Source organism: Malaya genurostris, chromosome 3 (genome assembly GCF_030247185.1).
Source record: "Malaya genurostris strain Urasoe2022 chromosome 3, Malgen_1.1, whole genome shotgun sequence".
NCBI lineage: Eukaryota > Metazoa > Arthropoda > Insecta > Diptera > Culicidae > Malaya > Malaya genurostris.
Genome location: NC_080572.1, coordinates 31733351 through 31747789, shown reverse-complemented (window position 1 = coordinate 31747789; position 14439 = coordinate 31733351). Strand labels below are relative to the sequence as shown.

Sequence of the window (14439 nt, the reverse complement as noted above, 5' to 3'; positions counted from 1 at the left end):
GTCCTTCTCGTAGCAAGCTAGACGTAGGTTGCTGCTAGACAGCAAGAGGGAAACGCCATAAAACGATTTGAAGCTTTAAAAGCTCGCTGTGCGTATTACATTTCTCTCCATGCTCTCTCGTAAATGTGTAAAAAGACTCACGATGTGGCCGGGTGGCCAAGAAAGTTTTGATATTTTCGGTTACAAGTTTGATTACATGACATAAAATCCAATAAAGCACCGCTTGTTTGGCAGCCTTGCTGAGCCGATTTTATTCCTCTCTCATGTTTCGTTACGTTACCAGGGAACTAAAATGGCGCCACCATAGAAATCGACTTACCTTTACAAAAATAACTTTCCCTTCACTTTTATCGCGACAACATATATGTTTTTATGCACTAATCGCATCTAAATGAAATTATCTAGACATTGTCAGGATAGATTTTTGATCCATGCTTTTGAAGGCGAGATATTCAGTGAACAATTTGAAAGACGGCGTTTTCAGCTATGCAATTCTTCCTTCAGAAAAAAGACTTTCCCGACCGCTAAAGTCAAACAATCACTCTGAAATTTTCACAGAATAATCTAAACTAATCTTCTACGAGATTGTCAGTTGGGTTTTTTGATATTCGTCACCGTTTCTGAGAAAATCAGATTTGAAGCTTGAAAATAGCCCTTTAAAACGACCTAAAACACACTGGCCTCAGCCCTTAATTGGTATGCTCTGATCTTGTGTCATGCAAGCTCGGAATTCCATGTTATGTCATTTCCCCATGAGAAATTGACAACTACCCCTGGATAAATTTTGAATGCTTAAGATTAATTTCTAATTTTTATTAGATGATCTCGATTGATAATGAGAAATAGTTTATCGCTTCAACCGAAATCGCAGAATGGCAGAGAAACTTAACGCTAAAAAAACTGGTTCGGATTAATTGAACTTTTTGATTGTAGATCAAATTTTGGTTGCCTTGTTCCACATCAATGGTTCGAACAACCCCATGGGGCTGATCCTTGTAGTTTTTAAGAATTCTTGGGAGCCGTGTTTTTAGTTGTCAGCTAATGATTGTGATAATACTTGTTTAGTAATTGATTTCAATAGGATTCATAAAATCGACAAAGCTGTCGACTTTCATTTTATCTACCGTTCGCAAGGAGTATTTCATTTATTTCTTTGACAGTTGAAACTGGTTTTTCAGAGTTCGGAAGAGCCTGTTCAGTGTCGATGGTAAGAGAATCAAAATTAGATCATCTCAGTCACTAGAGGCAAGCGTACATTTTAAGAATTCTAGAAGGATTTTGTTCTCTCGCCAAAACCCATCTCTGAGAAGATATCGTATATGTTGTTAGCAATAGTCGTCATGTGCACCTCGTGCACTGCACAACTTGTCAAACTGTCAACTCTGTGAGAACTTGTATGCACACATTCAGAAGAGGCTTCATTGGCTTATGCTTATGGCAGTTGAAAACAAATTGCTGTCTCAGTTGCAACGTCGAAACGGTTCTGATATCATACCATATAAGCAGTGCACAACCCGTAAATTTAGTCTCGACGTCACTGGTTGTTAGAAGGAATCGGGTTTGCGGGAGGAGTGTTGTGCTTTAGTTAATTCATTTTTAATTTTGAATCCTATACTATGCCAGGTTAAAAAAAGTATTGGAATACACTAGAAATTCACACCTAACTTGCATAAGTTTTCCAGATAGCCTTTCAGTGGTAGTCTTGAAAACGATTGAATAGTTCGAAAAATAAGTATATTAATTTTAATTGTAAGACTTTAAATTTAATTTTTCATCCTAATGCTTTCAAATAACTGATGATATTTCTAAAAAACTACAAAACACCACCAATAAACGTCGAATATAATGTGAAAGTTGCGCTTAAGCGCATTATTGGAAAAAGCAAGAAGTTTAAATAAAATGTGTTGATTTTTCAAGAAAATTTCAAGAATTTTGATGCTTCATTCCTTCATGAAATGCAAGACTGATAACTTTCATCATCGTTGGAGAGATATGTTTCTTGTTTTAATCCTATAGCTACATCGAAGTTACTGGCGAAGTAGAAGACAAAATAAAAATGGAATACATTGGACTGGATGGTACTGTTAGTTCAGAAGATGAATGTTTGGACAAACTGTGGATGAGAGTTTTAATCCCGAAAAATACTTGTTTCTCAACTCTCGATGTTTTTTGGACATGTTTAAAAAACCGGGAATTTTTAGTCTCGCGCACCGGGAAAAAACCGGAAAACTGAAATCGCTAATTCACTTGCCACCCTGTAAACGTGTCATGTTCGTAAAATCCTTGTAGTTGATGGATTGCGGGCTGGCGGTTCAATGCATAGGGCGCTGGTCTTACAAACCAGCTGTCGTATGTTCGAGCCCCAACCAGGAAGGATTCGTAGTGTCAGTAGGATCGTAGCGCCAGCCATGCAATGGTTCTGTACATTCTGAATCGGCTGCGAAGTCTGTTGAAACAGAAGGTCGAATTTTACTACAGGAAGGCTTTACACAAGGCTTACACAAGGCTTTACTTAATGGATTGCTCTATGAGAGACTAGTGTTTTACATGGATACCATGTATTCTGTCGGAATATTCTGAAAAAGGTAATAAAATCAGGGCTATACGCAAAATATGTATACCATTGATGATACATTGAAAATCTGCTTCCCGACGAAAAGATAAATTTCACCTTAGGTCGGAGGAAAATGATTCATCCGCACTTGTATGATACGTTCTTTCACGTATTCTAGATTATGCACCTTATTAATTTAATATAACTTCCTCAACTTCGAAACACTATGGTATATACTGTTGGCATTTCTAGGTAAATTTTATTCTGATAATTTTCCACACTTTGGATGTTGAACATGGATGAACTCAAACATAACCAAAAGAAGAGGGAAGCTCATGCGGACGGCTCTTGCGGTAAGGATGCTGAAAAGTGTCTCTACTGTAAGGAGGGTCCGCATGACCTCTCTGATTGTCCCGCTTACAAACTGCGAGGTGATCGAATGAAGCGTTCCCTAAAGGAGCACTCCAAGCGTTCTTTCGCAGAGATGCTTAAAAGTGCCACCCCTCCTAAACAGACAACGAACCCATATGCCTGCTTGTCAACTGACGAGAGCGATTCTGACGACCCTTTGGAAGGTCCATCTTCGGCGGTCCCTCATAGCTGTAGGAAAAGAATAAATAAATCCTCTCATAAGCTACCTAGTAAGGGTTCGAAGGTGTCTTCCGAAGGGCTTCGAAAAGTTACAGCTAACGGGTATCGGGACACAACACCGAAGCATAAAGCTCCTGGTCTCGGAAAACTCAATTCCGAGATGGAATTCCCACGACTTCCCGGGACTACAAAATCCCCAAGCGTCCCAGAAAATCTACCAGAGAACCAACTAGGTGCTGGACTTATCAAGTTCTCTGATGTTGTGGACTGGATTTTTACAACTTTCAATATTTCAGACCCTCTTAGAAGCATTTTAATTGCTTTCATGCCAACAGTAAAAACATATTTGAAGCAGTTGACTGCAAATTGGCCCCTTCTCTCAGCGATTGTATCCTTCGATGGCTAAATCATCCACCGAGGTCACGGATCTAATCACTGTTTTACAGTGGAATTGCAGAAGTATCATCCCAAAAATAGATTCTTTTAAATTTCTAGTAAATAATCTGAAATGTGACGCATTTGCATTGTGCGAAACTTCTGAAATATCCTTAAACTTCCACGATTTTAACATTATTCGCCTGGATCGAGATGATCCCTATGGAGGAGTACTTTTAGGGATCAAAAAGTGCTATTCTTTTTATCGAATTAACCTCCCCTCGATACCAGGTATTGAAGTTGTCGCATGTCATGTTACAATCAAAGGTAAGGACCTTTGTATTGCTTCCATCTACATTCCCCCTAGAGCCTTGGTTGGGCATCGGTGGCTCAGTAATATCATAGAGCTCCTTCCCGCACCGACGTTGGTTTTAGGAGACTTTAACTCACACGGTACGGGATGGGGCTGTCTTCACGACGATAACAGATCAGCTATGATCCATGATATTTGCGACAACTTCAATATGACAATCTTGAATACGGGAGAAATGACACGGATTCCTGCACCACCAGCAAGACCAAGTGCGCTGGATTTATCCCTTTGCTCGACATCGCTACGGTTGGATTGCACGTGGGAGGTAATTCCTGATCCCCACGGTAGTGATCATCTACCGATCGTAATATCAATCACCAGCGGCTTAAAACCATCGAAGACAATCAATGTTTCGTATGACCTCACACGAAATATTGATTGGAATAGCTATGCGACCTCGATATCTGAGAAACTTGAAAGAACTCAACAACTTCCTCCGGAGGAAGAGTACACGTTTTTGGCTGGTTTGATTCTCGATACTGCGATTCAAGCTCAGACGAAACGTGTACCCGGCGCAAAAACTAACATCCGTCCTCCCAACCCGTGGTGGGACAAAGAGTGCACAAATTTAAACGCGGAGAGAGCCTCCGCGTATAAAAAATTCAGAAAAAATGGAACACCTGATAATTACCGGAATTACGCGGCGTTAGACGTTAAAACTAAGAACTTGATTAGAGCCAAGAAACGCGGTTACTGGCGTCGGTTTATAGACGGCTTAACGAAAGAAACATCTATGAGCACTCTTTGGAACACAGCCCGACGAATGCGCAATCATAACACCACGAATGAAAGCGAGGAATACTCCAACCGCTGGATATTCGATTTCGCTAAAAAAGTATGCCCAGACTCTGTTCCGGAACAGAAGATCACCCGCGCCGCGACACCAAATACAAACGAATCACCGTTTTCGATGGTAGAGCTCTCACTTGCACTTTTGTCATGTAACAATAAAGCCCCGGGATTAGACAGAATAAAATTCAACTTGTTGAAAAATCTGCCTGACCCCGCCAAAAGGCGCTTGCTGAACTTATTCAACAAGTTCCTCACGGGTAATATTGTCCCACACGACTGGAGACAAGTCAGAGTTATCGCCATTCAAAAACCAGGGAAACCAGCCTCCGATCACAATTCGTATCGGCCGATTGCTATGCTTTCCTGTATCCGGAAATTGTTCGAAAAAATGATTCTGTTTCGTCTAGACAATTGGGTCGAAACTAATGGTTTACTTTCAGATACACAATTTGGTTTCCGCAGGGGCAAAGGAACGAACGATTGTCTTGCGTTGCTCTCAACAGAAATTCAAATGGCATTTGCTCGTAAAGAACAAATGGCATCAGTTTTCCTAGACATTAAGGGGGCTTTTGACTCTGTTTCTATAAATATCCTATCTGAGAAGTTGCATCAGCATGGTCTTTCGCCAGTTTTGAACAACTTTTTACATAATCTATTGTCTGAGAAACACATGTACTTTGCGCATGGTGATTTGTCGACAATACGATTCAGCTACATGGGTCTTCCTCAGGGCTCATGCTTAAGCCCCCTTTTATACAATTTTTACGTAAGTAATATCGATGAATGTATCAACACATCTTGCACGCTAAGACAACTTGCCGACGACAGCGTTGTGTCTATTATAGGACCCAAAGCTGCCGATCTCCAAGGACCATGACAAGATACTCTCGACAACTTATCATCATGGGCTCTTCAAATGGGTATCGAGTTCTCTACGGAGAAAACTGAGCTGGTTGTATTTTCGAGGAAGCGAGAACCAGCACAATTACAGCTTCAACTAGGGGGTGAAACCATAGCTCAGGCCTTCACATTTAAATATCTCGGGGTCTGGTTCGACTCCAAAGGCACCTGGGGATGTCACATTAGGTATCTGAAACAAAAATGCCAGCAGAGAATCAACTTTCTTCGTACAATAACCGGAACTTGGTGGGGTGCTCACCCAGGAGACCTGATCAGGTTGTACCAAACAACGATATTGTCCGTTATGGAATATGGATGCTTCTGTTTCCGCTCCGCTACGAATATTCATTTCATTAAACTGGAAAGAATTCAGTATCGTTGTTTGCGTATTGCCTTGGGTTGCATGCAATCGACTCATACGATGAACCTCGAAGTGCTGGCGGGCGTTCTTCCACTGAAAAACCGGTTCTGGGATCTCTCATATCGTTTGCTCATTCGATGCGACATTTTGAATCCTCTGGTGATTGAAAACTTCGAAAGGTTAGTTGAGCTTAACTCTCAAACCCGTTTTATGTCCTTGTATTTTGATTACATGGCTCAGAATATTAATCCTTCTTCGTTTGTTTCCAACCGTGCTCATTTCTTGGATACTTCTGATTCTACTGTGTTTTTCGACACATCCATGAGAGAAGAAATTCATGGAATTCCGGATCACGTGCGCCCTCAAGTGGCCCCAAATATTTTTTATAATAAATTTAGAACAGTCAACTGTGAAAAGGTGTTTTACACTGACGGATCAAACATCAACGAGTCCACAGGCTTCGGCATCTTCAATCAAAACATCACCGCTTCTTACAAACTCAGTGATCCGGCTTCAGTTTACGTCGCAGAATTAGCTGCTATTCAGTACACCCTCGAGATCATTGAAACCATGCCCAAAGACCATTACTTCATTGTCACGGACAGTCTAAGTTCAATAGAAGCTCTCCGGGCAATGAAGCCAGTAAAGTATCCCCCATATTTCCTGGGGAAAATACGGGAACATTTGAGAACTTTATCTGAACGGTCTTATTTAATATCGTTAGTCTGGGTCCCTTCGCATTGTTCCATTCCGGGCAATGAAAAGGCAGACTTATTGGCTAAAGTGGGCGCATTGGAAGGTGATATTTATGAAAGACCAATCTGCTTCAATGAATTTTTCAGTATTTCTCGTCAGAAAACTCTCGAAAGTTGGCAAACTTCATGGACGAATGACGAACTGGGACGATGGCTACACTCCATTATCCCTAAGGTATCGACGAAACCTTGGTTCAAGGGGATGAACATGAGTCGTGATTTTATTCGCGTTATGTCACGGCTCATGTCAAATCACTATACATTCAACGCACATCTCCGGCGTATCGGGATCGTGGAGAACGGGCTCTGCACCTGTGGCGACGGTTATCAGGACATCGAGCATGTCGTGTGGTCGTGCGTAGAGTATCGTGACGCCAGGTCGAAGCTACTGGAATCCCTCAGGGCCCGAGGTAGACCGCCTGAGGTGCCGGTTCGGGATGTGTTGGCGAGTCGGGATAGTTCATATATGCTTCTCATATACCAGTACCTTAAACACATTGATATACAAGTGTAATGTGTTATTCCTCGCTCAGAAAATATAATCTCCACCTACAGGTTCGACACTAACATCCGCCCGATTCTCTCGATCCCCGTCCCTGTCCACCATCTTCATTGGAATTAACAAGATCTTTTTTTTTTGTCACTAACTTTTTCGTTCCCCTTTCCCTGTTTTTTCACCATCTCGATGGCAACTAATTAGATCTCTGTCGTTTTCAAACATTTTGTTCCCACACCCCTTTTTTACCCCGTTTCCCACAATATTTACTTCTTTTTTTCATTCTCTTCCGTAACATCACCATCACCGGAAGACCGCTCCAGTCAATGACCAGCATGCGGGCCACCCGCCGGGCCTTCGTAGCCTGGGGGTGTTTCCCGCGGACCCTCACGGACCAAAGAATGCGGCCAACATAGAAAATTACCATCGCCATCTGGAATCATCTCATCCTAAATTCAATTCACCGGCCACTACCGATCGCCAGATACTATATTACATAATGATACTACTCTAGTTTTAAGTTAGACGATAATTAAGATTAGTAAATACCCTTGGCATCTTAGAGCTTAAGCAGTGTGCCTTAATATTATATTATATTATTGAATAAAAAAAAAAAAAATAACCAAAAGATAATTAATCGCTTTCAACGAATCCCAAGTGGATATTAATGCAAAGCCTTGGTATTACATTATTTTTGTGAAAGTTGACCTTCTGTGCCAACAGACTTCGCAGATGATTCATAGCGTACAGAACAATTGCATGGCTGGTACTACGATTCTATTGCAACTAAGAATCCTTCTAGATCGAGGCTCGAAAATTCAACAACTGGCTTGTAAGACCAGTACACTATGCATTGAGCTGCCAACCAGGGCCACGTAAATATTAGCAAAGTCTTGGCATTAGTTTTCTTTCGTGGAATTTGGCCTTTCTGTTTCAACAGACTTCGCAGCCGATTCTTAGCGTACATACATAATCATTGCATGGCTAGTACTATGGATCCTACTGAAACTAAGAATCCTTTCAGGTCGGGGCTCGAACATACGACAACTGGCTTGTAAGACCAGCGTCCTATGCATTGAACCGCTAACCCGGGTTAAATTGAATATTAGGCTACTCTAAATATTAGAAATTAATCATCATATTGTTGAAATAAGTATAAAAAACGATATCATAAATAATAACTCATGAGCATATTGGGTCAAGTAGAGCCGATTTTATTTTCATACCAATCTGATCCATACAAGTTACTTTTTCTACTTCATAAACATAAACCTGTATTCCATTGTCAGCTACAACAAACACATACAATCATACAATTAGGATTTAGATGAAATCGTTTTCGTTGATCGAATGTTAATTATGAAAAGCGCTATTCCCTCAGGTTCAGTAAATTCAATTTCTCCGGAAGATCTTTTGGGGCACAATTAGAAGTTTTTGTTTCGGTTGATATTTTCAATTTGAAAGACGGAATAGTTTTGTCCATGGGAGTGCTTTTTATTACTAGTTTTTAAATGTTCTCTTAACTTAGGAACCGTACTACAGCTTCACAACTCTAATGTTGACTAATGTTGATACTACGTTCAAGTATTTTTCTTCGGAAACGGAAGTATATTTTGTTGAATAGTGGTAAATTTGTTTCACTGAAAAAAGCTGCATTAGTTTTTGGTAATATTTAGATTTCCGAGAGTGTGTTGTTTCTTCGTTTAAAAAATCTTTAATACATTGAACCATTGAATTTTCATTTGTTAGCATTTATATTTATGCATCTACGTGTTGTGGTCGAATGGTCCTTTACTATGGAAATTATTCACAGTTGGGTTATACCCAATTTATTAGATTATTTAAAGTTTCTACTGTTTCACTTTTTTCAACTCAATTTTGGCACAAATTTTGTTTTCAACGAAATATAGTTCCACTTAAACGAGAACGCTGAACATAACCTCTTAAAACCATCAAAATAGATAATGCATAACAAATCAAATTAAAATCATATTTGATATAATTACAACATAGAACGAAAAAATTTGAAAATATATGAATAACGTATTTGAAAAAATCTAATCTTTGGCCATTGATTTCAATCACTCATTTGCTCATCCATTTGTGATGAATTTATCAAAGTTACATGTAAAAAATATTTGTTCTACGCAACATTCTTATAATTGTTTATAATTGAAAAATGAGTTTCGAAAATAAGAGCATAGGATTAGTTGAGTATTTAGTTTTCGGCGACATTCGAATGATTACTTGAGGGGTGCTCTGCACCAACACAACCTAACACTGAGATCCGATGCCTTGAGTGATAGAGTTTTCCAAAACTATATGGAACTCATCTAAGGGCTCCAAAATTTGTCGTAGGAATGTCAGTAGACCTTTCTTGCGCATAAAACTCTGTTCTTCGTACATCTCGGTAGTAACCCTAGTATAAGCCATAGGCACCAGCATACGATGAAGGAGGTGCTCTCTGAAACGAATTTGATTGAGAAAATTCTAACAAACTAAAAAATGTTCGGTGATTTACCGTATGCTAAGGCAGATGAATAGTTGGAATCGTCCATCCTTACCGAGCGTCTGTTTGACATTGTTAATTTCATCCATTAAATGGCAGTAACATCGCCATACGGCAGAAAGTTCTTGCCTTGCCACAGGGGGATGCACAGTCGTTGAACCTTGCGGAGGAGACTCCGGGCTAGAGCCACTCGTAGGAGGTGAATTGCTGGCCGAACCTCCTCCTCGAACCATGTCGACCGATTCTTCAACCAGGCTAGCCTCGAACTGTTCTTTAACCCGAACAAAGTAATCCCACAGATAAAGGTTCCTTCCGAACAGTCGTTGTGAACGGAAACCGCAAAGAAATGCTTGTTCCAAGCACTTGACTAGTCCATTCTCTCCACAGAGTAAATTCGTTAGTGAACTGGCATCTCTTTCTCGACTTGGTCGATAGTGCCACTTAACGATTGCATTCACGCAATCGCCTAACATGTGCTGAATGTCAGAAGGTCGTATCTCCGGGCGTTGGATACTGGGACTACGTGTTCGCGGAGGTGTTCTACAGGCTTCAACCAATTCCTCACTATCCACGGTACGTGGCACCAGTTGTCCAATTAGCAACCGCTCGATTGATCCATCGTCTATGCCGCGCCCGAGCCATCGACCACAAGGGAATCTGTCAATAGATTAGATCTGTTAATTGATTCAATTACTGCTAAATTTACGCGTTCTCGTACTTATAAGTGTGACCAGTAACTTCATTTCTGACAACGACATGTTCAACTAGCCATTTCGAAGACATACCCGTGTCATCGTGGCCGATCCTCAGCGATGTCAAAATTCCCAATGTTTTGTGCTGTAATAACAGTTAGCTATAATATGGTACAAGACGAAACTGTTATGTTAGAAGTTACATGAAAGACGAATTCTAAAGAATGCCGCGGAACGCTAATCTGCTGCGTTTCCCCCAAAGTTCCAGAAATAGCAATCCACACATTGGACGAAGTTGTTGCGGCAGAACCTTTCTTTGACGGAAATATCACAACTCGGTACGGTAGCTTAGTCGTAGGATAAGTGTTAGTGAAACAAAAATAGTCGACTGCATTCAATGTTAGCAGATGATACAAAAATTGTTCCACTTCATCGTCACATCGAACGAAACCAGAACGTTTGTACAGTTGTCGCAAGAGAGCCGTGTCTGATAAAAGTGACCGAAGGTGGCGGGACAGCAGTTTCTTTTCCAGGGCCAATCGTACCCAGGCTCGCGCATAACCGATGTGAGTTTTGATGTCAGTCATTGCGAGTATGTTTCTGTATGTAAACAGTATGAATGCTTGTTATGATACTGGACTTATTAATGTGTTCTCACCTTATATCGAATTCCAAGGATTCAGGTAATGGTCGCAGCTGTTCAGGTCCTAAACTTTTTCGATCACGCGACTTCGAGCGACCTCTGGTTGGCGAAAGAGGTATCTCCGGTTCGATTGCCAGCGATGATAAATCTACGCGAAGTATAGGACAATTAGTATACTTATAGCATTCACACTGCTGAACTTACACAAAGTTAGTGTTAGTGCTAACACGCATTACTATATTAGTTACCAAAGCCAAGCAATAATCGGGCTAGTCTCATCATTAGTTCGCGTGCATCCCGCCAATATTAGTATAAACTAATTAATAAAGGTTGGTGGTTGCACTTTTGCCAGAGAAACCCACACTTACCATTGGTACTACCGTGAATTTTATCGCTCGTCGGTACACTCGCGTACTTTGACCCCACCAAATTAGCAATTATGCTAGGCAACACAAAATTGCTCAACCGACTAGCGGCTGTAGGAGACATTTCCGGCGAGGACAAAGAAATAGGTTCGTTGCGATTCGCAACCCGGGGAGGTTTATTTGAGTTACGTTTAAGTTGAATCATTTTGTTAAATCTGGTTCTACTATTGCTATTATTGGAACTACCACCATTATTGCTCTTGGATGTTTCAGTAGGACTAATGGTGAGCTTAGTGTTTTTATCATTGCGATTAAAACTTGATTTTGGACTAGTGCAACTCGCTACAAAATAACGACGAATGAAGGAAACAGAATAGGAATAGTACATAATTAAAAAGGGTATATTAAATATTAAAAGAAATAGAAAGAACAAAGCTTTATGGAGAAGTTACACATATAAACGTACAATCCATCCGCTTTCTCATAACCGTCCACGCCAATGCTGCATGTTAAAAGTTTGAGTATTTTAAACATTGTCGATAATAATGATCATGTGCGCCGCCAAAAGCTCTTTCAACAATCTCAATCCTTAAATTCATTTATCGAAGGGAGTATGTTGCCTTTGTTTAATCAGTTGGTTCAAATTGAAGAAGGTAAGTTTGATTCGGAATGTTGTTGGTTCCTTTGTATCAAATTGTTACAATTCATGAAGGCAGTACACAGCGTTGCTATATATCAATGTGAGCCTATCAGAACTACTTGAACTTGTTTCTGTATGATAGTGTAACCATTCAGCGGAAAATACACACACATATGTATTGGTAACGTGATAAATTTGTGCGTTTTGTTTCAACCAAAGTTGGTACAGATATTTATTGCACTTTTAAAGAAGTCATACGGGTATTTTCCTGTGGGTGGAAAGAGTAGCAAGTGTCCCTAGCAGGAGAATTTCAGGTGAAACTAATCGAATTTTACAAGAATTGAATCTTCTTGATCAGTGGTTATAATATTCTCGTCTCAGAGGAGGTTCAATAATATTCTCAGGGGAAAGAGGTAGCAAATGTACCTCACAAGGGTCAAAGGTCTAATTGATCTGATTTTCTGCGAAACGAGCGTCTCACGAGCATAGATAATTCTTTGCAAATCAAGATGTTGGGTGTTCTCGTTGCAGGAGAGGAGGAGAGGGGAGAGGTGGATTGTAGAATGTGGCTTGATTGTCTAAGGTGAAAGTTATCAAATTAGGTGTGTAATAATTCTTCTTGAAAATCACAGACACTTCTTGTTTCTCAGAAGTGGTTGTAAAATTTTAGGTAGAGGATGAAGTATGTTTCTGTAATGACCAATTTGTAACTCCGTTGAGTACATTACACATAAGAAAATTTGTTCTTGATACTGACAAAATTCATTACCATAACAAAAAATTGTTGTCTAGGTTTTGAACGTGCGAGTGCGCAATTATCGGTATTCTCGCAAAGGAAATCTGTGACCAGTTGCTAAATATATTGGAAAATATGTTTCGATATTCAATACATTTGGCAAATTTACTGCCCTCAGGCTAATCTAGAAACAAATCGAATTTATCCGGCTGTATCTAATCCTACATAAGTAGAAAAGAAAAGATATATTGTAACAGTTTGAAAAATATGTTATCTTGTTGTTCTTGGTGTCAATTCAGGTCCGGTGGCATATATCAAATTGATACATTAGAACTTTTGTGTTACAATCTTTAAGGGACGGATGCAAGTTAAATCTCATCAATTTTTTTTGTAGCATCTTCTCATAAATCAAGTTGACACGTGTATCAGGATTTTCGCTAAACAAATTTTTTTTTAATTATATTTTTTTCAAGTTTTGCTATAATCAAATGATATGTTAAAACTATAACCCTGTCTTTGACATTTATTATATCCAATTGTACTGGTCAGATCAATTCCATTTTTTTACACAATCTTCCTTATTACATGAGCTTACTATATAGCTATAATGATAAGTTTTATTTTATTATTTAACTTATTATAGTAATAATTCAACTGTTCAAGCAATATTTTTACATTGATACCCCTAACAAAAAATGAAATTAAAAAAATACAATTATGTACGCTGGTTTTTCCACCAAAAACACACATTGCCGCAAATTAGAGATTTCGAGCGCGCGACACGAATTATGCATAGTACACTATAACACGCATTTTTAGTAGAAATATCAGCATACAAAACGTATTTTTTCTATTTATTTCGTTGGGGGTATCAATGTCAAAATATTGTTTGAACAATTGAATTATTATGATAATAAATTTATTAATTTAATAAAATTTACCGCAACAGCTTTATAGTAAGCTCTTGTAACAAGAAAGATTGTGTAAAAAATGAACTGATCCGATCAGTAGAGCTTTCAAAGACAATGTGTTTTTTTGCATTTTACCAGAAATCTTGTCCCTCAACTGCTTGCGGGATCATCATTTTCGATTTTAGCTATTAACACGTGTACACAAATTGTAAAAGTTAAGAACTCTGAATAATTAATGTCGAACGCACGATTTTCTTTGGGGGTATGGCTCGTAATTGTACATTTCTCAGTACTCAGTATTCATAATGAATGCAATATTGATAACTGGTGGATTACTTTTGATTTAATGGAATTATTTGCGTCAGCGATTTGACCGGTTCCAAAGCAAACATAATTAATGTAGTACAAATGTTCTGCGAATGCTTACAATGGTCCTAAGTGCTATGAACACCATCGTGCATTCGTATGATTATAAATTCGACTAAATTCTCTAACTTTAGCAATTGTTGTTATATTCGATGATCAATTACTGAGATTATTTTATTACTACAGGTTTTAGTTGAAAAATAAAAAAGGTTGAAATGAAATTAATGTGAGCTGTTATTGCGTCACACTTTTTATAAGGAAGAAATCATGTTTTTTTTGTTTTTCAAAAAAATGACTGGTTTGCCACGTATGAGATTACGGTAACAATCAAAATATTCCAGATATTTGCGTACAAATAAATACTTATGATCTTTTGGAAT

At 39.1% G+C, this 14439-nt stretch overlaps 1 protein-coding gene across 4 annotated transcripts in view; it reads right to left on the bottom strand.

Moving 5' to 3' along the window:
- Positions 1-8396: 8396 nt before the first annotated feature.
- LOC131439646 (DENN domain-containing protein 5B) overlaps positions 8397-14439 on the bottom strand; it is a 55158-nt gene continuing 49115 nt past the window's right edge. Inside the window, exons 8-14 of one of the 4 annotated variants that reach the window (XM_058610928.1) lie at positions 11873-11908; positions 11410-11748; positions 11057-11189; positions 10602-10998; positions 10425-10543; positions 9719-10363; positions 8397-9661 (exon numbers count right to left, since the gene is read on the bottom strand). In XM_058610928.1, the coding sequence (XP_058466911.1) occupies positions 9472-9661; positions 9719-10363; positions 10425-10543; positions 10602-10998; positions 11057-11189; positions 11410-11748; positions 11873-11908 (1859 nt within the window). In that variant the 3' untranslated portion in view covers positions 8397-9471. The remainder of the gene's footprint in view (positions 9662-9718; positions 10364-10424; positions 10544-10601; positions 10999-11056; positions 11190-11409; positions 11749-11872; positions 11909-14439) is intronic. The other 3 variants (XM_058610926.1, XM_058610925.1, XM_058610927.1) reach the window with 3 other exon arrangements.